General features: G+C 48.2%; 1 protein-coding gene across 6 annotated transcripts in view; it reads right to left on the bottom strand.

Moving 5' to 3' along the window:
• Nucleotides 1-26,905, bottom strand: part of MTA1 (metastasis associated 1) — an 85,705-nt gene that overhangs the window by 53,923 nt on the left and 4,877 nt on the right. For 5 of the 6 annotated variants that reach the window (XM_075937074.2, XM_089780647.1, XM_075937077.2 and 2 more), the window contains exon 2: nt 1,992-2,059. In XM_075937074.2, coding sequence (XP_075793189.1) covers nt 1,992-2,059 — 68 coding nt within the window. Of the gene's footprint in view, nt 1-1,991; nt 2,060-5,113; nt 5,226-26,905 lie in introns of those variants that run through there. The other variant, XM_075937076.2, reaches the window with a different exon arrangement.

Below are 26,905 nucleotides of genomic sequence, written 5' to 3'. Positions count from 1 at the left end.
GACTGCACGCTGCCTGAGAAAATAAAATTTACCACGTCTACAACTTTCCAATCTAGTGCAAGCCAAAAGCTTCCCTAAAAAAGGTTAGCCAAAGTAATCAAGAAGTTAATGCCTAAAAAGATAGTACAATAAAAAAAATTCAGTTGGCAGATATATTTCCAAGTCCAAAAGGTTCCCCCTCCTCTAACCTTCACAGTTTGAAGGGTTAGAAAGAATCAACCAAAAGGTACCATACGTGTAAGATTGGCTCAAACAACCAGTAAGGAGATCAAGGGAAGTTCCAAAAAGAGTAATAATAAAAATGCAACAGGCAGCCAGATTCTTGTCAATGACAGCCAGATGAAAAAGGGAGAGGTTTTTTAAATTTGTTTGTCTCTCTTAAAACAGATCATTTTAAAACTATTTCTGCTCATCACATGCAGTCTTGTTTGCAGAATTTTATCTTTTTGCATGAACACAGCACAGATCTCAATTCTCTTGTAGCCTTCTCCCCACAATGCCTGAGCGATTAACACAAAATGTAAGTCATGCCATCTCACAGCACTGAGGAGTTCTCCAAGAACTAGATTTAAATCTTAAGGTTTAGTAGACTGGAAGCTTGGGGAACAGATGGAAAAGCCCACCCAGAAAAATCCAAGGAAAACAAGGAAATCAAAGGCCAATACAAGGTAGCTATCAAAACCTTAATGGTGGAGGGACAACAATCAAGATAATCAATTTTAGCAAATGATCTTGAATGAGAAACATCAGGCAACACGTGTACAAATGTTTCTAATCGCAGGCACAGTTTTCTGGGGCAGGGCTTGAAGACTCTGAAAACAGGAGGACCCATAATCCAAACCACAAGAGGCCTGATGTCTAGATCTGGGTTGAGAATTTGACCATCTCTGTAAGACTGAGAGAAAGGAGAAAAGTTCCCCAGGAAACTGCCAGTAGATCCAAAAACCACACTTGATGTCTGGGGCCATTAAGATCAAGTATCCTGACTCACTCACTCCTCAGGATTAGAAGCGTTCCTAGGCGTGGAGACAATGCATCTCTTCTGGATTACTACTTGCTATAGACATCTCCCAGAAATGTAGTTTCTTGACCATTCTAGACAAAAGACTTCAGACAAACAAGCCTGCCTTTGATGAAGGAAAGACAGGCTTCCTCCGCAGGAGACCTTGTACCAATCGAGAGCGATTACAAACATGACCTGGACTTCACATCCGCTTCTCCAGATGGCAACTTTACACTTTTGATGAAGGTTCCAACAACAAAGCAGCTTTAAAAAAGGACAAGTCTTCCCACAGCCATAGCATTTCCTTAGGAATTAGCTCCAATAGGAGACTGTAATAGGGAGAGCAGCTGAAGGCTTCATATCATCCTCTGTACCAAAGGGTTTAGATTCCTTTGCCCTGGCCCTCTTAGAACCTCCATCTATTCGACTGGAATGGCAGTTTGTGTCACGCTGCTTTTTCATCTCCAAGCAAGAAGATATTCTGAGGACTAAGATCATTAAAGCAATAGATCAGCCCCAGAGACCATGAGAAGACAGATCTCAGGAGGTTGACTTGAGGATCTGGTCATCGTCTTCCTCATCAGAGAGGCCCCTAGGGTGTACTCAAGCCATAAAGCTCCTTCATCCTTTCTCCAGGCCAATTAATATTTTGTCTTTGGATCAAGCACAGCAACAAGAGTTTAAGGACTGCAGAATAAACCTTGCCTGACCGGCCAAAGCATGAATGCAAGGTCACCACTCGGATAACTTTCAGCTGGTGTTCTCTGACTTTGGCAGGCAGCATGTGACAAGCACCTCTTGAATGAGTGACAGCCTCCAGATACTCCAGGCAATGATCAGGTGTCAGAATATTCTGTAGCTGCAAGCACCTTAAAGATGCTGCAAATGATTTCAAACTGATACCAAGGCAAGTAGAGCAGATGAAGTTCTTTTCAGTTCAAACAACATGTCAGCCAACTGTTTGGGGAAAACATGAGCTCTGCATTACCTTATTGAGTTCTTCTATTCTTCGTATTAAGTAAGGGTTACTTGAAGAATTTTCAAAGTAGACATAATCTGTAAAGACACAGAAGGAAACCAAAGCTGAGTATGTTTTGCTTCAAAGACTAAACACTTGAAATGATATTGCATGAAGACCCCAATACAAAGCAACATGCACGATATCCAGTTCAGCAGCCAGCAAATCACAATTCCAGCAGCCCATCTAAAGCCAGTAACTGAAGAGATCATAATCCAGTCTAACATTTAACACAAGAAACCAAAATTAATGACACTCAAAGGTTGTGAAATCCCATCCTCAAAACTGGGTGAATTTACCCAAGGAGGCTTGCTTGCCACCTGTGCATTGAGAAAGCAATGCTTCGGGCATCTCCCAGTCATCAAGCCTTCTCCCCACCTACGAATCCCTTTACTTGCCTTCTCTCTCGAGTTCCTTCCAGCTCCTCGTCCTTGCCTCCATCCCATCATCCCCCAGACTGTCTCATCCCATCTCCTGTTTGCGCCGTCTATGAGCAATGACCCACTTCTCTTGTTATCTGTATTGGAGACTTATTGTTTGCCCTTATTACTGTGCCTGAATCTGCCTGTGTATCCAGGCACCCTCTTCTTCCCTCTCTCTCGCCAACATCTGTTTCTTCTGTAAGCTCTATAAGTGTAAGCCATGTCAGGTGAAGAGCTGTCATCGATGCATATGACCCAGCTCCTAGAGCGCGGTCCATCAGTAGATCCCCAGGCACTGAATAAAGGAAGTTAGGAAACCGAGGCATGGAAGGAGACTGGGACCTGCGTAAGGTCCCACAGCCGGCCCGTGGCAGAGCTGGAAACACAGCACTGATCTCCTCTCACAGCCCTGTGCTCTGCCCCTACTCACCGTGCGTTCAGAGATCAGGACAGAGACCGGCTCAAAGATCTTGTAATTTTAAGACAACAAAAGAGCGGGAAGAGGGAGGAATGGGAAAGGACCACATGCACTTAACGGGTGTGCGCCCCTACTTTGCGTTTAGCAATTACATCAATATTCTTGAACTGCCTGTAAGCCGGCCAGCTCTCCCCAGCCACACGCCGAAGGACACTCGCCAGCTACAGGACTCTAGCCCCCTTTTTTTCCAGGGTGTCAATTTTATTTCTTCAAAGTGAAGTCACCTAAGCAAGTACTCCTCTCGGCCAGGCTCTTCTCCTGCGGGGACCAGTCCCCAGGCTACGGCCCCGCACTCTGTCTGCGAGGACTCAAGGTGAGCCTCTCTGCTCCCCACAGGAGTTTGTTGCTCAGGCTCTCCCGGAGAGTCTCCTAGAAACAGGGTTCCTTACCCCACCGGGGGCCTCCCGCGGGTGCCAAACTGCCTCCTGCATTTTCCGTAACCACCGAGCTCTAGCGCATTTGTGCGAGGGCAGGGTGATCTCCCGGGCCTCGTGGCCTCTGTGGGAGGCAGTAGTCAATCAGAGGTGGGGTTGGGCCAGAGGTCCGTCAGGGCTGCCATCCTGTGTCACTGGCCTGCTGTCTAGCCATTAAGCATTAGTGGATTTCTTGTCCAACTAGAGTAGCTCTTGGCACTATAGCCTACTAAACCAAAGAACCAACCAACCCCCCGGGTCAACTTTTCCCCAAGTCTTCGCAGCCCTGCCTTTTTGGGGGGGGGGGCAGGAATTTGGGGATGTGAGCGGCTCAGGACAAGGGGTTCCAGTGTACGACAGGCTCAGGTTTGGAGTCTGGGGGGAGCAGAAATGTTATGAGGCAGTGACCAGACGGGGGCTTGGCCCCAGTTTGGGTCTTGTTGGCCAGCTTTCATTTTTAAATAAACTATTATGTCAAACACAAAATGTTTCAGCATTGTCTTTATTTAGGAGGGGGTGGGGAACCTGTTTTGAGTCAAAGGCCACTGACCCACAGAAAAGTCAGCTGGGGCCACACAAGTGAGATGCAAAAAAAAAAAAAAAAAAAAAAAAAAAAAAAACACACCCACAACCCTCCAACCCCCCCCCCCAGCCTCACTAATGTGGCCCCAATTGTGCTGGTGGGGGCAACGGACAGGGTGCTGGAGCAGGGTGCTAGGGCACGGTACTCGTGGGGGGAGGGAGGGGCTTGGCCGGAGGAAGGGACAGAGACAGCTAGGGCCAGTACTTGGGGATCCCAGGTCTTAGGAAGCGCACGGGCTGCTCTTCCCCTCCCCTAAACAGCTGGTGCGCTTCCTGAAATGCCCAGTCTGTCGCTCCGCCAGGGACTTCCTTCACCCCGGCTGCCTGCCTGCGCAGGGTGTGTGGAGGAGTCCCAGGACTGCAGGCCAGCTCCAACTTCTCAGGAAATGCACGCTCTCCCTTTGCTCCCCACGACGGCCATGTGCTTCCTGAGAAGTTGGAGCTGGCATGCAGTCCCAGGATTCCTATTGCCTCCCTCCTCCCCCGGCAGGCAGCAGGGGGAAATCCCCGGCGGTGCGACAGACCCAGCATTTCAGGAACGTGCCAGCTGTTTAGGGGAGGGGAAGAGCAGCCTGCTCCAACCCAGTCCCCCTCCCCTTCCCCAAAGCCAGGCACCCCCCCAACCAAATCCCCCTCTCCTCCCCTTCCCCAAAGCCAGGCACGCCCCCCCACCCCTCCCAACTTAATTCTCAGGTCTCAGAGCCACTGCCACTACAGCAGCGTGTCTCCCTCCAGGCGCTGGGGCACGTGCGCTGAGCGGCCGGCTTTGAGCATGAGCTGACCGGGATGCCATGAGCAACCCAATGCCCCCCCTCCCCTTCCCCAGAGCCAGACACCTCCCCTCCCTGCTGTAACCCAATCCCCCTCCCCCACAACTTTATGCTTGGGTCCCGGAGCCAGAGCTGCTGCACCGCTTCCGGGACGCCATGCGCATCACACCGCTCCCCACTCGATCTCCCTCCCCTTCTCCAGAGCCAGGCATCTCCCCCCGCAACCATATGCCCGGGTCCTGGAGCTGCTGCCAACACCGCTGCCAGTGCTCAGCGGCCAGCTGCTAGCACGTGAAGGCTGGGATGCTGTGTGCGACCTGGCCTGCACGTGCAGGATATGACGCAGTGCACGGGGGCTGTGAGCAGAACGGTGCGAGCCACAAGCACACATGCAGCTCACAGCAGCCCAGCTGTGAGAGCGGCTGACCTGAGCGGTTCCAGGTTCTGTGCCGGTTCCTTCAGGAGCTGCAATTTTTTTCTTTGCACACGGTTCGCGAGCCTCGGGTTGGCCACCCCGATCTAGTCCAGTCGTTCCCAACCTGTGTCCCATGGAAAGTTTAAAAATAAGGATCGGGCCCACCAGGGTGGGCCTGATCCTTAATTTTTTTATCTTTTCTTCCATTTCTTTTATTTCTCCCCCAGCAAGGGGGTGTGAGTGTGTCTGAGATTTTAATAGCTTGAAAAGGGGCTTGCATGCTTGAAAAGACTGCGAGCCGCTGGTCTAGTCTGACGTTTTGCACTAGTCTGACGACCTGCAGGCCACAGAATCTTACCCACCTCAGAAATAAACGGCTACTCTCCGGCTGAGTTACTGAAACCCTCAAATCACGGAGTAAAGGGTTCACATTGCAGAGATACCATTATTTACTCCAGTTTAAACACACAACTGACTGTGCCCCATGCTACAGAGGAAGGCCAAAAACAAAGGGACTCAGTCATTCTAACCTGGTCGGAAATTCCTCCCTGACCCCAAATATGGCCATCAGTTAGACCCTGAGCTGGTGGGCAAGACCGCAGGTAGGTACATGGGACAGAATTCTGTCGTAACCCAGCGCGCCCTCCCCAGCTAGCGCCTCGTCTCCAGCCACTGGGGATTTTTGGTGCTGGCATTCACTGATAAGACTGCCTACCGTGGCACGTGGCCCCTCGAACCATCTCCTCCATAAGCTTAGCAAGGTCAATCTTGAAGCCAGTGAGGTTAGCTGCCCCCACTCTTCCCTTGGGAGGCTGTCCCAGAACTTCACTTCTCTGATGGTTAGAAACCTTCATCTCATTTCAAGCCTACGCTTCCCGATGGCCAGTTGTTAGCCACTGTTCTTTGTCCCCACTGGCGCTTAACTCCTCTCCTTCCGTGGTACTTAGCCCTCTGATATATTCAGAGAGTGCAGTCATACTCCCTCCCCTTTCTTTTGGTCAGGCTAAACAAGCCAATCTCTCCGAGCCGCCTTTCACAAGACAAGTTCTCCACTTCTCAGATCCTCCTGGTAGCCCTTCTCTGCACTGCTCCTGGTTAGAATTCATCGCTCACTCATGCCTTGTAGAAACGCTTTTCTGTCTTTACTGGAAATACCTGTCCTGACGCATCCTAGGACTGCCTTCGCCTTGGTCACCGATGCATCACACTGACTGCTCACGTATCAGAGGGGTTGCTGTGTTAGTCTGGATCTGCAAAAGCAACAGGGAGTCCTGTGGCACCTTAGAGACTAACAATACATGCTCCAATACATCTGTTAGTCCAGAAGGTGCCACAGGATCCTTGTCTCTGACTGCTCACAGTCACCCTATGATCAACAAATACATGCGGGTCTTTCTGCTCTGTCACTCCCACCTGACAAGTCCCCAGCTTATAGCAAAAATTCTTGTTAGCCCCTGAAGTGCACACTGCACTATTTAGTCATGCCAGACCAGAGAGGCTCAACCTGTAATAGCATTCCTCCAGACTGACAGTTCACCTTTCGGACCAACCCAGTTCACCCCTTTAACCAATTCCTTCTCCACCTCTCAGTTCTCATATGACTCTCCATCTCCTCCAGTTGAACTACATTTTCCACGTCGAACTAGATCAAATGGCTCATTGAAATCCAGGCACTTCCTTTGGCCTCCCCCCTCCGCACAATATTCTCAAAGGAGATCAGGTGGTCTGGCACTGCCTACCTTTAGCATTTTATCCCAATTCCTGTGCATCTCCATGTCCTTAACTACTTTCTCTTTCAAAAACTATGCAATGATAGGGTTGCCAGGTGTCCGGTTTTGAACCGGACAGTCCGCTATTTGAGGGTTCTGTCCAGGAAACAAATTCAGAAAATACCGGACATATAAAATGTCCAGTATTTTCTAATTAGGTAAGTTTTATTATTATTAGGAGTATCAGTACCTAGTTGCGTATTGCGTGTCTGGTAGACACTTTCATGCAGTGTGAGCGTGTCTACCAGACAGGCAATACGCAACTACGCAAGGGTGGGGGGCATGGCTGGGGCGGGATGGAATCCCCATGGCCGGACTCGCTCGTGCTTCGCTGGGATCGTGCGCAGGATGGGCGGCACCCCGGGATCTGCTTGCACCCCGGTCAGTCCCGCTCCCCGCCAGCCAGTCTCCCCGCCCCCAATTTCCCCCAGCCAACCCCGCTGCCCCCGACTCTCCTCGCCAGCCCTGCTTCCCGTCAGCTGGCCGGCCCTCCCCCACCTTCTCCCAGCCGGTCTCCCGCCCCCATCTGAGATCATGGAGTTTTTTTTAAGCCACCTGGTAACCTTATTCAATGATCTTGCCTACAACTGAGTCAAACTAACAGGCCTGTAGTTTCCTGGATCATTCCTTCCTTTCTTAAAACAGGAACTATAGTAGTAATTGTCCAGGCATAGGGTATGACGCCTGCATTTACAGATTCCAGTCTATCTGGAGCTATACCTATCTCAGAGCTGGAAGGGACCTCGAGAGGTCACCGAGTCCAGTCCCCTGCCCTCACGGCAGGACCAAGGACCATCGCTGACAGATGTGCCCCAGATCCCAAAATGGCCCCTCGAGGGTTGAACTCACAACCCTGGGTTTAGCAGGCCAGTGCTCAACATCACAGTAACTCCAGGCACATTCAGCAGGTTGAGAGAGGGGAGGATTTGCATTGCAGTAGATTCCACTTTGTTTAGCAGAGGAGACTTATAGAATCATAGGATTGGGAGGGTCCTCCAGGGGTCAAGTCCTATCCCGGCACTTGTTGGGGCTAAGTTCACTACTTCAGGAGGGGGCTTCATGACATCGGGAAGAGATGACTGATTTCTTCCTCTCTCTGCCTTGCCCCCCGCCTCCGCCAACTAACTACCATTCATCCCGGGTCAACAGCAGACTGAGGATTCAAGTATGAGTGAAACCCCCCCCCCAAAAAAACAAACAAAAAAACACCACCACACCCCCCACACCACGTTCACAAACTCTAAGGCTGAAAATCTGAGAACTCAAAATTAAATACGTCAAAGTTTTCCCTTTTAACACACAACCTTAACTCCACCCTGCATAAGTAGGTATTACAAACCTTCAATTACATTCTGCGTATTCACAGCTGTAAAAACATGCACCGAATACAAGATATTACAAAATCTGGCATGGATACATAAACAGTTTTATCATTAAACCCTATAGGCTTATCAAAAACTAGTGAGCAGCAGCCACTATAGTTGCAAATATACAAGCTATAGGACTTCTAGTTTCTTTTTAAAAAACACAAACTATTTACACAATTTACAAGTCCATAATAAGTATCTGTAACCAAACCTCAGCATCACCCACATTAACAGACTACAGATCTGTGTTCCCTTTTTAGTGGCCACAGAAAGATAAGCGGTGGGTAGCCACTAAGAAACAGTAGCAGACTCTGCAGATGGGTGCTCCCGGACTATTCGTAGTTTTCACTAGGGGAAGTATTTAAACCGTTGTACCAGAACATTAGTGATGCCCTAAAGCCTTTGATTGCTAACAGGACTTCTATTTCAACTTTAATACACACATTTCAAACCGGTCTCAGCCACAGTAAGCAGCCCACACGAGTTAAATAGGCAAAGATGATACCAATGATCCAGTTCACATTACTGAAACTAACTGGAAATATGTACACACCATAGTACAATTAATTATAAAACAAACTAACCAGTAGTGTGTGCTACAAATCAGGTAAAAGGAAAATCCAAGGCGCAGCGGCTGGAGCAGCATTCACCTCCTCGCCATAGCTCTTAAGACCGACACGTTTCCAACTGGAGTAGAAATTCTTAGAGACACTACAGCAAACTGTTACGCATAAAAAATTAAAATTCAGCAAGTTCTCTCAAAATGGTGCTGGAGAGGGTAAAGCTCAGTTACTCCTGCTGGTGCATAAGAAAGTATGAAGGTACACATACATATATAACGAGTAGGGTTGCTAGATACCTTCACAAAAAGGTCGCTGTGCCTTTAAATTCCTGGGTTCCTCGCTTCCCCCGCCCTCGCCAACGCGGCAGGTGAAAAATGTCCCCTCCGGCCTTTCATCCGAGGAAAGCAGAAAATACCGGACATTTTACATGTCCAGTATTTTCTGGTTTTTTTTTTTAAGCCAGACGAAAGGTGCAATTAACTAACTGTCCGGGTGAAACTGGACACCTGGCAACCCTAATAATGCGGTTAGTTCCCACAGCCTCTCAGGAATTGAGCGCGATTAGGAAATAAAGCTCCTTGTCCACATTATCCATCAGTTATATGCATCTTCCAGAACACGGAGGGGAAGAGGAAAAGCTGAGAAAGCAAAAGGGAAGTTTGAACACTAAACTGGCCACATCTATAAATCATCTCCCACGACTTTAATGCTACAGGATTCCAATAACTACTTACATGTTTCCTCACTCAATTTCACACACACGGCGCAATATTTCCATATCACCACTCGCCCAACTGCCACCACTTTCACAAGAGTAGCTGTAGATAATGGCTAACACTTCAGAAAAGTGGAGGGGGGAGACGACCCGATTGATGTTTACCTCACAAATGGACAATGGAACACTGGGAACCTAAAGGTTCTAACAGCTGGGAAAATCTCAGCTGGTCTGACAGATTGGGGTGACCCAATGGGGTTACCGGTGTCCCTGCCCCCATGTCTGGCCCTTGCTGCCCAACTGTGGCCATCCTGCGGTAGAATGACCCCTCCCTTTCTGTTTTATGAGAAACATCAAATTCCAGGCACATCCCATCGTCTCAGCACCACCAACCCCTGAGCTTGCTTTCAGCGAGGGCAAGAGGAAGCTGCCTGCCACATGTAGTGATCCTAACTCACTTTGTTTTGGTCAAGTACGCCTGCTTACTCCCCGATGGGCAGACAGATGTACATTTCTAAATCTATAGTCAGGCCATTTTGTATGACCTTACAATCCAATGTAAATGAATAAGCTCAAATGAGTGGTTTATAAAGCTTCAATGCAAACAGAATTCGATCAGATACGCATTTTGACTCAACCCAGTTACTTGTAGCAAGTAGTTAATAATTGCTTGCATGGATCCACACAGTACACATTGCAAAACGCATGCTCCCACGCTCAATGGAAACTGTCTAGAGAGCAGGGCTAGGTAGTGCTGCATGTCACCTGCCCGCGGACCCTCGTCCACCAACATACGATACTGAAAACGACAGACCACCTGCAACTCAGTTCCCTTCCACGCACTGAAGAGTCCACTGTAGGGAAGCAGCGTGAATCCACACAGCCAATCATCCTGAAACAGTCTATGAAGTGAGTAACCGCTTGCTCACCACGTACTACCTGCGTGGATCCCCACGCTAGGCAATTAATGGGCCCTCTCCAAACCCAAGCCAGGTGAGCTTGAGGAGCCAAGAAAATAGCAGTAGTTTTGCTCTCATGTACAGTGCCGGAGCAGACGTCCTCTCAGGAGCAAGGCTGGAAAAGAGATTATGGACAGAACTTCAGGAATCCAACAAAAATCAGCATGTCGTCCGAAGCCATGTTAGACCCAAGGGACTGTACTACTGGCATTTTTGGGTCCTGGAAATCTTCACTAATCCATAGCAAGTGAGTGACAGGTATGTACTGACAATCCCCTAATATTAGAACCTGCTCCCCATGAGAGCTGAACCACCTGGAACAGCCTAGGTCAAACAACAAAGAAGATCCCTTTTAGGATCCAGGTACCACAGTCTGCTCTTCTCTGCGAAGAACAAGGCACTGAAGAACAGCAGAGACAGGCTGATGGACTGACGGGGTGAAAAGTCAGAGGCCATCTTTGACAAGAATTTGGGGGGCTGGATGTCACTCCGCCCTTCCCATCTCTTCATGGATAGGGAGTAATATGGGCCAGCCATTAGTCTATGGATGTCAGCACTGTGGAAAGAACACCAGAAATGAAATCAACAAGACGGTGCAGTGAATGAACTTCTTGGCATTGGCTCAACGGGTCACTTAGTCTGCCATTAAGACCTAAAAAACCCACGCTATCATAAGAATTTTCACACATTTTTCTCTAATGTTAGTCAAGATCCAACTGCCACATTACTAGTTAAACATCTCAGTCATCTTCTAAAACCTCCCCAGTCTCACATTTCTCTGCAGTTATTCCAGATTCCATTAATGAGAATATATTCTATACAAGTAAATAAAAGCATGAAGCTTATTAGAGGCTGGTTTGTATAGCAATTTGTAAGCAGATGACTGAAGTCTAGTTTCCATTTTAATCTACTGTAAAATGTCTCTCTCTGGAAAGCACCTCTCTACCCAATTAACAGGCATACATAATGCAATTAGAGGACTCTCTGCTACATAGTCCATTGACTGTAGAATCTGTGGATAACACAATTTTCAACCAAATAAGCTGACCTTCTACATCCCTCCACCTTTATAGAAGCCCTGAGGTAAAACAATCAGACCACAGCTGGGGATTTCAATGTGATTTTCCTCTTCACTACCCACACTCTGCCCCTGAATCCTAACCAGGAATCTATTGTCAACGAAGAAAGAGCAAGAGAACACACCCTCCTTCCCAAAGAGGAACTTAAGATGCTAATTGTGAGTTGCATTTACAAAACAGAACACAGAAAATGGTTGTTCACTCTGACATCTGGCCCAGGAGCTCAATCAAGGCCTTTATAACCCAAAGGTAACTATGGGAAGGCATTCAAGAATCTCCTTATGGGGATGGAGTAATTGTTCCTGACAGCGGTGCTGTACACAGAATGCTAGCAAGCTTAGCGTCCAGTTATTGACTCACCTAACACACATGCTCACACAACCCAGAACCACTAAGATGCCCCATAACCATGTAGCCTTACTGCTGCAACCCTTGTCTTGCAATAACATGGTTTTTCTGCAGCCATATTGGAAGGCCTAAAGCCTTTCTCTGCAGCCAGAATGAAGAGCAGCAGCCATTAGATCAGGGGTGGACAAACGGGCCTCCACGGACCGGATTTGGCCTGCCAAGGGAGTAGATCCGGCCCGTGGAGACCCTGCCAGGAGCACGCAGCACTTGGAAGCACCAGGAGCTCCTGACGGCTGGAGGAGGCTTCACGTACGCCCCCACCCTCAGGCCAATCAGGGTCTGGGGGTGGGGGAGCGCACGACGTTTCCTACGCCCTGGCCCCACCCGGTGAGGAGCACATGGAAGTGTCGCGTGCTCCTGGCAGGGCGGGAAAAGACTTCACATACTCCCCCAAGGCTCTGATTGGCCTGGGGGCAGGGAGCGTGGGAAGTCTCCTCCCAGCCAGGGGCATGGGCACCTAGGGGGAAGGAGGTGGGCAAAGGCACTCCCCCACCCCACAGACCAATCATGGTCTGGGGGTGGGGAACCCGGAAGTATCCCGGACCCGCCCCTTCCGCTCAAGGCCCCACCCCTTCCAGTGCGGCCCAGGGCCACTTCCGAAATTTTTTTAAGTGGCTCCCGGCAAAAAATTATTGCCCACCCCTGCACTAGTCGTAAAGCTTGAAATCACACTCACATGGCAAAATAGTGTCACTAGGCTGTGAGAAGGAGATCCTGTCCTAATGCCCTCATGGTCACCAGGTAAAGAAACAGATCTCAAGATGGACAGAGAACACTTACTTAACATTTCATCTGGGAAGAAACTGCTTGTCAATAGTTGAGGGTGTGGAATCCTCACGCTACGATTATTGTCCTCACTTCCCTCCTGTTTGTCTGTGTGATCGCTGCCTGGTTTGTAACCGTTTGTCTGCTGGATAATTCATTTTGCTAGGTGGAACTCAGCTAAGGTGGTGGGGTACGATTGGTTAGGTAATTCCGTTACAGTATGTTATGATTGGTTAGTAAAGTTAGACTAAAATAATTGGTTATGGTTTAGCTAAGCAGACTCAAGTTTCACTATATCACCTGGGACCCAAGGCGGAGACCAGCAGGAAAGAGGAGAGGAAGAAAGAAACACCAAGAAGAAGGGAGAGGATCTGGAAGAAGAACTCACCTCCAGGACCCAGCCTAAGACCAGAACTGCCAGGACCCCTCTGCATGACCGTGATGTGCAGCAGCCAGGATCCGGAGAGACTGCCCTTGCCTGGCCAACAGGGGAAGTCTGCCTGCCTGTATCAGGATTGGTGAGCATGGCACTGTGTGCTTGGCATGTGTATTCTGCTTGCTTGGGAATTGTCAATAAACAGAGACTAGGAATATTATTGTGGTAAAAGATCCTGCAGACTCGCAGGAAGTTACACCCTGAGCCCTAGGAATTGGGTAAGGGTGAGTGTCCCTGAAGTGTGGAGGGATAAGGAAATTTGAGCGAGTAACAGTCCCCCTTGACATTTTTAGATTAGAAACACATGCAGAGACCACTAAGTCTTGTGTGAAGTATGTAGCACTGCCTGGGCGGCTATCAAATACTGATACCCAAATGTTACGAATGCATCTATATCCAGAATGCCCAACTAAGGAAAGGTTGGCTTGACCTTCTCCTACAACCCTAACAGTCCTCGTCAGGTTATATTTTTTGCCTACACACTGGAAAACAAAATGCCCTGTGTGATATTGCTAGGTCCCACCCTGCAGGACTCCCCAAAAGAGCAGTGGGATTCTGTTCCTCCCTGATCGGACATGACGTGCCCGGGTACTTCTGTGTCTGCAGCTAGGACCAGAAGTGCTCTGAAGGTCTTAACGAGTATTCAGAGTCACATTTCATTTCCAGACGCTTACTGGTTTCTCTCTCTAAAGGGTGAGGAGGGCTGAAAGAACAAGAGCACAATGCGCCTGAGACAACTGTATTGGACAAATGAAGTGCAGGAAGCATCTCTGCAACCCGGGAAAACTAGACTGAACACGGGTGCACAATTATATCAAGTAAATCCCACATACCTCCATCCCTTAACATGCCCACTACTTCAAAAGTTAAGTTTGCAAAGAGAAACATTCACAAGTCCAGAAGTGTCCTGGGCTACAGAAATACCCTTGTTCTGAGACCCGAAAATACAGTCTGTAGGTCTCACACTCCTGGGGAGAGACCGTGTGCTACACAAGGCAGTGGGTTCCTGTGCACACTTCATATGGCAGGAACGTGGTGAAGCTGTACCTCATTCAGGCTAAATTCTACTGGCAACTGCATTAGCATAAACCCATCTGATGACATTTGATGGGACACACCCCCAGAGGAAAACAACTCAAAGTCAGACCAAAGTGCGGTGTGCGTATGTGCACAAGCACACACGCACGTGAGGCAGCCAGTCTCCAGAAGAGGTGTGTGAAGGGAGATGGAGTAGAAAATTGCAAAGACATGAACATCTTCGAAACATGAGCACGGGAGATTTCAAGTCAGCATATTTGACTGGTTCCTGAAAGAGCAATTTCTTCCCTCAGTGGTTAGGTTTCCCCTCTGCCCTGCAGCACTCAAAGCAGAGTCACATCAGTGACCAGGGAGAGGCTTCTAGCTTCTCCCCTCAGGAGCTCCCCCAGACCTGTAAAATGCTCAAGCAACTAACACTAATCCTCTAGCACCATGCCACTGCCTTTGGAGCAAGGAGATTTTACATCTAGGGAGCAATGGCCTGATTAATCTGGTCACCGAGAGAAGGAAAACAAGGTCAGTGGCATTTAAATCGGTCCTCCGGCGGCCTGGGATTGTCACCGCGGAGGCACTCCCTGACAACGCCTTACTCTCACAAGGAGTACACGGGGGAAGGGAAGGGAAGGGAAGGGAAGGGAAGGGAGAGGGGCAGGGGAGCACACGATATTCTCTCTTACGCGGGTGTTGCTGCACCCTGTGCCTCCCCGGCACTGGCATACAGTCTTTGCTTAATGCTCTCTCCTTGATTCGTGGCTAGACACTGTAGGAACAGAAGTCCAGATAGCCACCTGACAAGTGGCTTCATTGGACACGGCAAGGAGAGAGATTCCCTTGGGCTGATGGCCCACAGCTTTTTGCAGGAGGGTTCCTAGAGTAGAACGCACGCACAGGCTTTCTAACGGAGCAGTACCGGAGGAGCTGGAGAGGGTGCAGGTTGCTTCCTGTGAGTGCCACATAACAGAGCGCAAGCAGATCTGTGCACTTTTGGAAATGCCTGTTCCTGTCCTAGCAGTGCTCTAATGCAGGATCTCAAATCACTGCCCCCCGATCTCCTTCTGGGAACCCAAACCGCTCTGCCAGGCCCAAGGGCATCTGTTCCAGCAGGAGCCCTGTTACCTGAGCCTCGTCACGCAGGGCTGAAGCCTTGAGGCTGCTTCTTTGGCCCTGGGCCCCAGCAAGTCCAAGGCAGCCTTGCTGCACAGTCCACTTCGGGTTCATGACCCAGTTGGAGACCTGCGGCTCTAAATGCCCCTCTTCCGTCTCGTCAAGCACCAGGCAGGGGCAAAAGGAAGCCAGTCCGTCCTCCCCCTGCTAATGACAAACAGCAGGTACAAAGTCCCACTGAGCGGCAGACAGCCACATCCATGGGATGCCACGAGCAAGGCTCTGGCCTGAAATAGCGTGACCGGCACTCGGCGCGCAGGGTAGGAGAGAGACACGGCGCACAAACTGGGCTTTGGACGAGGACTCTGAGGACATTAACAAGAGTGCGCTTCCGGGGCACTACCTGGAGAGTTAAGTACTCTCACTCAAAAACCACTCACGTGGTACCGTCAGGAAATCAACCCGTTAACCCACGCCCAGTGCCCTAGACAGACACTGCTGAAGCACGTCTGTAGAAGGCACTGAACTTCAGGAAACCTAATCTATCAGGTATATTGGCAGACTGGGCTTTATTACGGCCTTTGCTTTATACAAGGCATCTGGCTTGTACCATAGGCTGGTGTGTTTGTCAAATGCAACCGCTTTTCTTGAAAACAAGAGGTATGACGACAGAAGACTGTCCTTTTCAACTGCCGCCCCTCCTGGCCCAGTTACCTTCCCCACGGGGATGGGGCGCATTTCATTCATCTCTTAGGCTTGCAGGGGCTTTTCCATGAATACTTGATCACTGTCTGGGAACAAGACGACCCAAACACTCAGTTCTTTTTTGAAGGCCGACGCAAATCCCTTTAGATTGGATTTAGTGCCCGTCTGCTAAGACTTGCTCTGGAGAGTGTGCTATTTCAGTAGCACGTCTAGGTTTCACTACAGCCGTCTAGACACAGCCTTGCCCAGGTTCCCTCTTCAACTACCTCGGCCTCCAAGGCAAACCAGGCACTTTGCTGGCAGCAAGGAGAGTAGCTGCTTTTCTGTGATCTCTGCTATTCTTCTCAAATTTTCCCTTTCTATGGTGGACCGGCTGTAAAGGACAAAGAAGAGAATTCCTCCCTGAGCACCAGCTTCCTTTCTAAAGAGGCTAAAATGCAGAGCCCTCTGGCTAGCTTAGATGGCCATTAGGAAAGTGGCTTTAAATTGCTCAAGGTTTTTTAAATAAAGACTGCACAAGCCAAGTCCCTGGGGTTATTCAGGACCATATTGAAGCACCCAAAGGGCGTCTTGGTTAGGGAAAAAGGTTTCCCTGAGTGAAGGCGTACATGTCTTTGGTGAAGACAAAGCACAGTGTAGCTTTCCTAGACTGAGCGGTCCCCCACCCACCATGGTGGAGTAACCCCTGCACCTGGGTTGGGATTCAGCAGCCTCACGCAGTGGAAGGGAGGGCTGCCAACTTCTAGCCCGTGCAGGCCCACAGGCTAGGAGGAGGTAGGCTCACGCTGGGCGGAAGTGCTGGAGGGGGAGAGGGATGAGCTGGCAGCCCCTCCGCCCTCACCACTTCCACCCCACAAGGCTGCCAACTCCCAGCCCATGTGGGCGAGGCATCAGCAGCCCTCTCCTAGCAGCAGGCAACAGGCAGAGGGCTGCTCCCAGGTAACGGTTAACCATTCACACCCCTAGTTTTCACACAAGGGGTCAGATAGAGAGAATGGAGAAGGCTCTGCACCTCCGTCTGTTAACTCCCCTGCAAATTACAAACGGCCTTGTCTTGACTAGACTTTTACCTCTGATGATTTCAATTCAGGGTACGAACACACCCTTTTCCCTACCCAGCACAAGGCCAAAGAGTATAGGAGACTGGCCTCTCTGTTCCAGCTTCCCTGCTAAACTGAAGTATCCGACCGCAGCCAGGGACGTGCACACCAAGTAAAGTATTTTGCCACAAGCGACAGCTCAAGCCTCTCTCCAGGTTGTTAGAACTGTATGGCACAGTGCACGGGCATGCCCACACGGCTGGAGGGGGCTGTTGGCAGACGGGGATATGCTAGTTCCAAGTTTCCTGCCAACTCCGGTTGTGACCCTAAAGAGCGAGCTCACCACATCAGCACTGTTAGTGCTGCTAGGTACGCCGGGGCGTTGCTCCTAAGCTGTTTGTGGAGCTCAGATGCTAGCTGCACCAGCAGAGTGCAGCTTGCTGATTCAGCTGACCTCAATGTCACCCATAAAGCCAGACCACAGGCTCAACTCGGTTTCCAAGGTGGTCAGCCAAGTTTCTTACCCAACCCTAGTGCCCTGGCTCAACAGTTCCAGGTACACTAATATACGGTGCCCACAGCAAGGTACCGTCACAGCCACAGAACAGAACCCCATAGGCCAATACAGCTGCCCCTCCTACGACTTCCAAACATCCTCCTCCATTATCCTGTCACCCCCTCCTCATCTTTGTAAGGGGTTGGTGTGTTCTTGTACCACACTCTCCACTCAAACGTGCTTACTTGATTAGCTGCTACCTAGATGATACTAGTCTGAGAAAGCCTACTTCAGTTCACACTCCTAGCCATGCCTAGGGCTCCAGCAAGGCCTACAATGAAAAGTTACATCAGCATAGGTACATCAGCCTGGGTACGAAAATGCCCCACCCCAATTAACACAGCAATGCTGACGCAACTTTTCAGGGTAAATACAGTTATTTTGGCACAAGAAAATTTTCATCAACAGTTATCTTCATTCAGGTTCTTATCCTAAGCGCACAAAAACCTTCCTTTCACAGTCTCCAACTGCACTGTGGGAGGGCATAGCTACAGACATACCCCAAAATTACCCGAGTACAAAATTTGGCTCAATGCCATGAATACACCCCAGACGCTGCAAGAGAACTTTCCGTGCTCTTGTAGGATCTATTTTTTTTTTATCATGTAGTTAGTCTGTTTTATGTACGACTGTTCAGCCTAACAGCCAACAGGCTACTGGGGTTGTGCAAAGTCCCTGGGTTAAGAAAGACTGCCGAAGATGCAAGTCAAAAAGAGGGATATGTGGCCAGATTCAAAAGCTCTGAATAGAGGAATATTTTCAATCACCACCTGGGACTAGGTCTAGTCTGAGAAGTTTTACGAGTGAGTAGAAGTCGCAACTTCCATTTTTGCAACTAGGAAAGCACCTCTACACGCAAGAGAGCGGGGGAGTTTCCTTGAACGTTCTATTTTAAGTTTCTATTTAAAAAGTTTATCTTGAATAATCCTAGAAGGATCTCACGTCTTTCTTTTTCCAGGAAAATTATTACCTGTGGCTTTTGAGAAAGGATGAGCAGTACTTTTTCTTCATATTAAGCTTAGGCTTTACCACAAAATGGAGATGTTACTAAAAGAAGCAGATGAGAAAATGCTTATTAGAAAGGCTTATTATTTGTTCAGATTTTACTATTCAACACCAAGTAATAGCATCTTGCCATTTACCATTAGCTTCTATCACAACTACTGGGCATTTGTGAAAAAGCTTTCTTTCTACTTCCAGCAAGAGAAACGTGCTGTTTACTAATGGAAATCACTTATCTATGCTGGATTTTAAAGTATGAAACTTTAATTAGAGTATCCAAAAATGCTTTCAAAAGGGACTTTAATAGTGAAAAAAACCATTTCAGTAAGAAAAACTTCTCACACAACTTTTCTAATTGTGGGACATTAATAAGAATTAAGGAGGTTCCACTGTAATGATGAACAGTCCAACAGGCCAATTATGAATTTCACAAACTAGTAAGAAACAAAACAGTTTTTAAAAAGCAATGATGTGTCAAAAATGTATCATGGTAGTCAAGTTCTATTGTAGTCAATTTTGTAAAATAAAAGAGTGCTGGTACAACAGGACCTCACCATATTCAAGACTAAAAACTTTGCTAGAAAAAAAGAGAAACAATTGCTGACGTTTTAGGGTTGTTTTAAGTCAAGTTTGTAAGTTGGAGATGAATAAGATAGATACACTGGACTCTTACTAACACCCTCCTCCATTTGACACTGCTGCTAACTAATTTCAACTGTATAACATCATGATCACTTGACTGTCAAAATCTCTCTTGGCAAATAAAGCGGACACTACATGATTTTTCAAAAAAGCTGAAGTCATAGAATCATAGAAAATTAGGGTTGGAAGAGACCTCAGGAGGGCATCTAATTCAACCACCTGCTCAAAAGGACCAACCCCAACTAAATCATCCAGTCAGGAATACTCAGTACTAAATTTCGAGTTTCTACCCTCAACTACTGAAGTGTTTAAAATAGATTTTATATTTCTTTTAATTAATAATGGCAAATGTATTTTACTCTACTTTTGCCATCTAAAAAAAAATAATCCTTTCTGAGATCTTTCACACATAGACACCCCACTGGTAAGAGGACAACCGGAAAATTTCGGTCTGAAAAAAGAACGACAAAGGTACACAACTGAAAAGGACCAATTAGAAGGAAATGCTCAGGCAAAAGGGGAACGTTCAAGTTGATATCTAGTCAATTTAAAAATATAGGAGAGTCTTAGGCTACCTCTAAACCATGGACCTCACAATGGTTCAGCTGTTCCGCTGAGAGGTCTCCCGGGTGCAGCTGCTCTTTGCTGGTAGGAAAAGAGTTCTCCTGCCAGCATAATTAAAAAAAAAAAAAAAAAAAACCATAGCAGCATTAGAGAGGGATGTAGCGCAGTTTACACAAACACTTTTGCCAGTGAAACTCATGCTGGTCACAGGGTATGTTCCCCCCCCCCCCCCCCAAACCACAAAAGTTTTACCAATAAAAATGCTCATGCAGCCAAGACCTTTCATTTTTAATCTGTTTTCTGATACTTTAATAAAAATTGTAAACCAAGTGTAATTGTTTCTCTCACCCTTCTCTCATATGCAAAACAGACTTACAAACTGTGAAATGATGAAGGCTACCAGTGCTAAAAGGAACACTCCAGTAGGACAAAGCCACTACAGAGAACTAAGCAAATTATTTGCATTGGTCTTCATGGCAGAGGATCTGAAGGAGCCTCCCATACCAGAGCCATTCCTTTTAGGTGACACAGCTCAGGAACAGTCCCACATTAAGGTGTCACTTAGTTTTGTTGCAAAAACCAATTAAAGCAACAGTAAAGTCACCCGGACAAGATGCTATTAATCCAAGAGTTCTGAAGGAATTCAAATATGAAGCTGCAGAACGACCAACTGTGGTATAAGTGGTCTGGTAGCACTTTCTAGACTAACGAAACATGTGGATGGGTTCATGAGCTTTCGTGGGCACAGCCCACGTCTTCAGATGACAGGAGTTATGAGTTGGGGATATGAAAACTCGAAATACTGGAGGGCAGCTCACATAACACTGATTTAAAAAAAATAAAAGGATCCAGAGTCAATCTCAGCAGTTACAGTTCAGGAAGCCTAACTTAACTACCTAGAAAACTGGTTGAAACGGACCAGAATCAGACAAATAAACGAGCACAAAATGTGGGAAAGAGTCAACACGGCTTTAGTCCAGGGAAAGGCTACTTCACGCTATTAGAATTCTTGGAGGATGTCAAAACATGTGGAAAAGAGTGATCCTGGGAAACTAGCATACTTGGACTTTTAGACAGCCCTTGACCATGTCCCTCACCAAAGGGTCTTAAGAAATGTCAGCTCTCATGGGATAAGCGGGAAGGTCCTCTCCTGGGTCAATAACTGGTTAAAAGACAGGAAGCAAAGGGCAGGGATAAAATGTCAGTTTTCACTTAGTAAAAAGCAGGCCCCTCCTAAGGATCTGTATTGGAAACAGTGCTGTTCAACATATCCCTAAATGATCTGAAAGAAGAGTAAACAGGAAAATGGCAAAGTTGGCAGACCATACTCAGTTCCTCAAGATAGTTAAGTTCAAAGCTGACTGTGAAGAACTACAAAGTAGGGATGTCACAGTGTAGTTGATTAACCAATAAGCAAAAGCTTACAGGTTAATGCTGTAGACCAGCGTTTCCCAAACTATGGGCTGTGGCCCGGTAGCGGGCCACAGGAAAAAAATACCGGGCCTCAGCATGCCTGGTGACTGCCGGCAGGGCTGGCCTCAGGCCGATTCGGGCCCCGCGCCCCTGAACCCGGAAGTGCCAGCTGGGTCTCTCCCCCGGTTCTGCCTGGCGCGGGCCCCCCCGTGTGTCCTCCCACCCCCAGAGCATCCCCGCCGTGCACGGCTCCCCTCACCGCCTGCTGCTGCCCATGTGCGGCGTTGCACGTGGGAGGGGAGGACGCCCGGGCTTGACGTGACGTCACGGCCCGAGATTTTAAAAGTCTTCGGAGGTACGTGGCGGGGCCACGCTGGCACTGGCGGCCTCCGGCCCCGCAATGTGGAAGGCAGAAGGTAGGGAACGGGCTTGGGCGGAGGCAAGGAGGAGAAGGAGGAGGCGGCGGTGGCGGCGGGCTTGCGCGGAGGGGGAGGAGTGGAAGGAGAAGGGGCTTGGGCGGGGAAGGCACCAAGGGACAAGGTGCAGGAGAGACAGACAAATGCCAGGGGGCCAAGTGCAGACAATGAGGGAAAGGGCAGGAGGGGAGGTGTCAGTGGGAGGGGGGACAGGGTGATGCTGGGAGAGGAGAGGAGAGGGGAAGGGCATTCGGGGCTGGAGGGGGAGGTGCTGGGAGAAGGCTTGAAAGAAGGGGTGGGCATGAGAGAGGTGGGGATGGAGCAAGTGATGTGTGAGGGCACAGAGGGGCAGGAGGGGATGGGGCAGAGACTGGTGAGGGGGTGGGTATCAGGGAAAGAGAGGACAAAGGGGGCGGGGCAGTGCGGGAAGGGGGAGGCACCAGGAGGGTGCAGGGCTAAGGGAAGGTGCAGGTGCTAGGGGATTCTGGGGTGAGGAGGAGGGGAGAGCTGGCCACCGGAAGCAGCACTGGATGGGGGAATCGGGGCAGGCTGGGGAGACTGGGAGGCCGGTGGAAGCAGGGCTGCCAGGGGGTGCGAGGTTGGGGGCAGGGAGCTGGCCGGGGAAGATGGGGGTGGGGAGAAGAAGCGGCCTCTGGAAGGAGGGCTGGATGCAGGCAGCGGGGCTGGCAAAGGGAGATTGGGAGGAGAAGTGGACCTGGCTGCCCGGGAGGGGGTTGAGGGAAGTGGGGCTGGCCAGTGGCACAGCGGGGGGAGCAGGGGGGAGGAATGAATCCCTTGAGGACCAGCTCCCGCCTGGCACCCCTCGCTGCTGCCTCTGTATCAGAGGCAGCAGCGTAGGATTGACAGAGGGCTCCTCCAGAGTGAGGCCGGAGTGCACTGGCTGCTGGCTCCGCCCCGGGGACTAGACAATAGTCAACTAACTGATAAGAATTCACGAGGTTACTCGACTAATCTATTAACCAACATTTAACATCCTTACTACAAAGCAATCTTGCAAAATCAGAGGACTGGTCAAGAAAATGGCAGATGAAATTCAACACTAATAAATGCAAGTTATGACATTGCAAAACATAATTCCAACTATACATACACAATTATGTGGTCTGAATTACCTGTTACCATTCAAAACAAATCTTGGGAGTCATTGTGGATAGTTGTCTGGAAACATCCCCTCAGTGTGTAGCAGCAGTCAAAAAGAGCTAGCAGTGTTATGAACCATTAGGAAAGAGAGAGAAATTAAGATGAAAATATCATAATGCCACTGTATAAATGAATGGCATGTTCACACCTTCTGCTTGGCATTCTGGCTGCCCCATCTAAAGAAACTATTAAAACTGGAAAACAGCGAAGAGCAACAAAAATGATTAGGCATATTGAACTGATTCTATACCAGGAGAAATTAAAAAGACTGGAACTGTTCATCTTAGAAAAGAGATGACTTGGGGGATTTGATGGAGGTCTATAAAATCACGAGTGGTATGGAGAAAGCCAATAGGGAACTATTATTTATCCCTTCACATTAAACATGACCCAGAAGATCTGATGAAATTAACTGGCAGCATGTTTAAAGCAAACCTCCAGAATACGTCTTCAGACAACGTACAGCCAATGTCGGGAAGGCAAAAACTATAACCGTGTTCAAAAAAGGATGCGAGAGATTCATGGAGGATAGGTCCGTCAATGACTATTAGCCAAAATGATCAGAGTCCCTAAACCTGACTGCCAGCAGCTGTAAATGGCAACAGAGTACAGATCACCTGAAACGTTGCCCTGACCTGTCCTTCCCTCTGAGGCATCTGACACTACCTAGATATCCACTGGGGCCTGACCAAATGTGGCCATTTTAATGTAACTGACTGGACTCGAAAATGCTGCCAAGAGTATACAATTCATCCAACAGGTGACAAGAAAAGTCACCTAATCACACTCAGTTGGAATAATCTTGTGTCATACCAACACCAGTAATAGGTCCAACATTTTCAGAGATAAGTGGCCAAGTTGATGGTGACCCCCTTCTCAGGGGGATATAAATGCATAAACTATGTGTTACACCACCACCACCCGAGACGATGAGGAAATTACAATATTTGCAATATCAAACTTGTAGACTTGTCACCCAAGGCATTAAAAACCCCAGCCACCCTACACCTTCCCCTCGCCCCCAACAGACTCAATCAATAGCTGTTGCAACCCTGCTTGAAGGATAGTAACTCAGGCTGTGTAGAACCAAAGACTCAGGCTCTGTAGAACCAAAGAAGAGAAGTCTAGATTTAAAGCGCCCCACTTTGAATGCTCTGCACCCAGCCCCATTCACACAAGTCAGGAGCCATTAGCTAGCTGTTTCCAAGCTGATCTCAACTCTCATGATCGCGTAAAAGAATAGATAGCTACAAAACAATCAAGACCAAACACAAAAATCAAAACAACTGAGTGGTACACAGGAATATATTGGAAGATTGTGGAGTGTACTGACACAAGTGTACTAACATGGCCAACCCCAGAAAAACTCTGCTTAACTAAGACAGCAACATAACCTGCACCAGCACAACCAACCACCTCTCCAGACTGCACTGCTGCACAGCCCTAGAATGCTGTGCAAAGCTCCACGTACAGAGAGACCGTTTCAAGGAGAAAATGAGAAACCCCACACTTGGCTACTGTGGAGCCCTGAGCATCCAGAAGCAGCCATGAATTGGATAAGACCTTGCTAGCGAATGGCAAGCTTAGCCTCCCATTCCAGGAAGCAGTGCTCATTCTCTCCAGCTCTGCAGGTTCACACCTTCAACCCACTGTTTCCTCTGCTCCACCTCAGTTCAGCTTCAGCCAAGACTCAGCTTTAGCAGAAAAAGCAGACAGCACCACTTAGGTCCAATGGAAGCAATGATAGTGCCCAGAGAGCAGTGTTCTCAATAGAACAGTCTCTTCTAGCAGCTTCAGAGACCCGGAAGAGGAGATGAGAGAGTAAGACAGAAGGATGGCCTTCTAGTTAAGGTACTGGAGTACTTCCAAGATCCACATCCATTACTAAGCCCTGGCACAAACTTGCCTAATCTCTGTGCCTCAGCGTCCCCACCTCAAAGAACGGATAATACTCTCGTGAGAGGAAAACTGTGTCAAGAAGATACTTTCACTAATATGGGAAGGTGATCGGACACTAAGGATAGGGGCCATAAGAAGAAAATCCTGGGAAGTTCCACAGATGTTATATCACAAAAGGGAAGGAGGGAAGTCAACCTAGTGATGCATTAACAATATTTTTATTGTAAAGACAGATGGTATCATGTGGTTCTTTTTTCTGACTCCCAAAGCTAGTTCTTCTCTGCTATCTATCTGGGCCTAACACCTGAATCAAAGGGTAACTCTTAAAACTCCAGATAAGGTAATAACCTCTCCAAGATGTTATACACAGGACTACTGTTAGCAGAACTGTCAGCATCAAGAGATGGCTTCTTGAGAATGGACATAACTGTTCTGATAGGTTGCTCTCCTAGCACTCATAAAAGGAAACATAATATTTATCCCCCTCGTGACTTCACTAGCCAGCAAGGACATGGAGTCAAGCTGTAGCTCCCCATGATATCTTTAAGTGTCATGTTTGTCCAACTACATTCCTCGCAACAGGAAATCCAGAAAGATCTGCCATTATACAGGCAACCAGTCCCTGCAAAACGAATGAATCTTCTCAAACATTTAACTGTTTCCAAATAAACACAGACCACATTCACCATGCTATCCACTGCCCGGAAGATTTCAGGCTGTTAGAGCTTTCAATAGACGCTATGGTGGTGAAGAAAAAAAAAAAATCTTCATTTTGATTATATTCAAGGCACACGATTTCTCACCCTTCTTTCTGTGTGATCAGTCAAATTCAGCACTTAATTTCTGCTCCTGATGCTCTGGCCTCTATTTTACATTTCATCTGCTGCAGGTCATCATGGTGACTGCACGGATGGTGCTAAGGAGGAGGATATTTAGAAATTCCTGTGTCAACTATAGGGTAAAAGATAGTTAACGTCTCCTACACACAGAGGCTATGTCTACACTCATGGCTTCTTGCACGAGTAATATGCAAATATCGCTGAGCCATATTTGCATACCTAATGAGCCACCATTTTTTTCAGAAGAGGCTCTTGTGCAAGAAGAAGCGTCTACACTGCCCCTTCTTGCGCAAGAAAAACCCTCTTGTGCAACACCATTACACCTATTACCTTTTAGGAAGAATGGCATTGCGCAAGAGCCTCTTCTGAAAAAAATGGTGGCTCATTAGGTATGCAAATGTGGCTCGGCGATATTCCATGCTTTGCCTCATTTGCATATTACTCACACAAGAAGCCGTGAGTGTAGACACAGCCAGAGTGGCCAACACTAATATGCATTGTAGTCCACATTAGGAAAGACTGCTAGTTTTGAAGCAAGTTTGCAACAACACCATAATAAAGTCATCTTCACAAGAACTGCTGCCAGTCTGGATATCAAAATCAGTTTAGAAAGTATTGCCCCAACGTCCACCAAGACAAGCACACACCAGAGCAGCCAATGGACCTTGAGTCAGGGTCATGCCCAGGTCATCATTCCCTACACTTAGGGGAATCTTGCATCAAAAAATGTAAAATGTTGCACCAATGTTTTACAATTCTGCACATTTTATGTGTCAAAACAACAACATTATCATGCGTGTTTTAATTATTTTGGTAGTTTATTTCACAAGACCTGTCAGCACCTATGTCTGTAACAACACAGACAACAAAAAAGATTCAGGAAATGTTGGACAATTCCTTACCAGGCATATTCATGCACAACCCCATGTAACAATTCATTTACACTGCAATACAAAAACTTATTTACCATGCCCTTCAGAAGCAGTGCCAAGGCTGGGGGAGGCAGGGTTAATGTTAACAGAGGAGCAGAGGCAGAGGGAAGTCAATCCTGGGAAGGAGTCCGGGTGCAAACTTGAGAGGGTTGTTGGATGTGGTGGGAGAAGTATGTAACTGGGACTGTTAAGGAGCTTCCACCTTGCAGTCCCTGGCTGACTCCTAGCCTCTGTGTCAGGCACACTTGCCCCATGTGTCACTGTAGTCCCCATCCCCATGTGTCCTTGCACCCCAGCTCAGCCACTCTCACCCCTCTACATGGCTCTGCACTCCCCTTCCCTCACTTGGTGGGCACAAGACGTAACTAGCACCTTTCCAGCAGAATGCATTCCACATGGCTCATGAATTCTGTATGTGCGCAGAATTCCCCC

This window comes from Pelodiscus sinensis, chromosome 9 (assembly GCF_052426305.1).
Source record: "Pelodiscus sinensis isolate ZL-2025 chromosome 9, ASM5242630v1, whole genome shotgun sequence".
NCBI classification, from domain to species: Eukaryota; Metazoa; Chordata; order Testudines; family Trionychidae; genus Pelodiscus; species Pelodiscus sinensis.
This window is presented reverse-complemented; position numbering and strand designations above follow the sequence as displayed.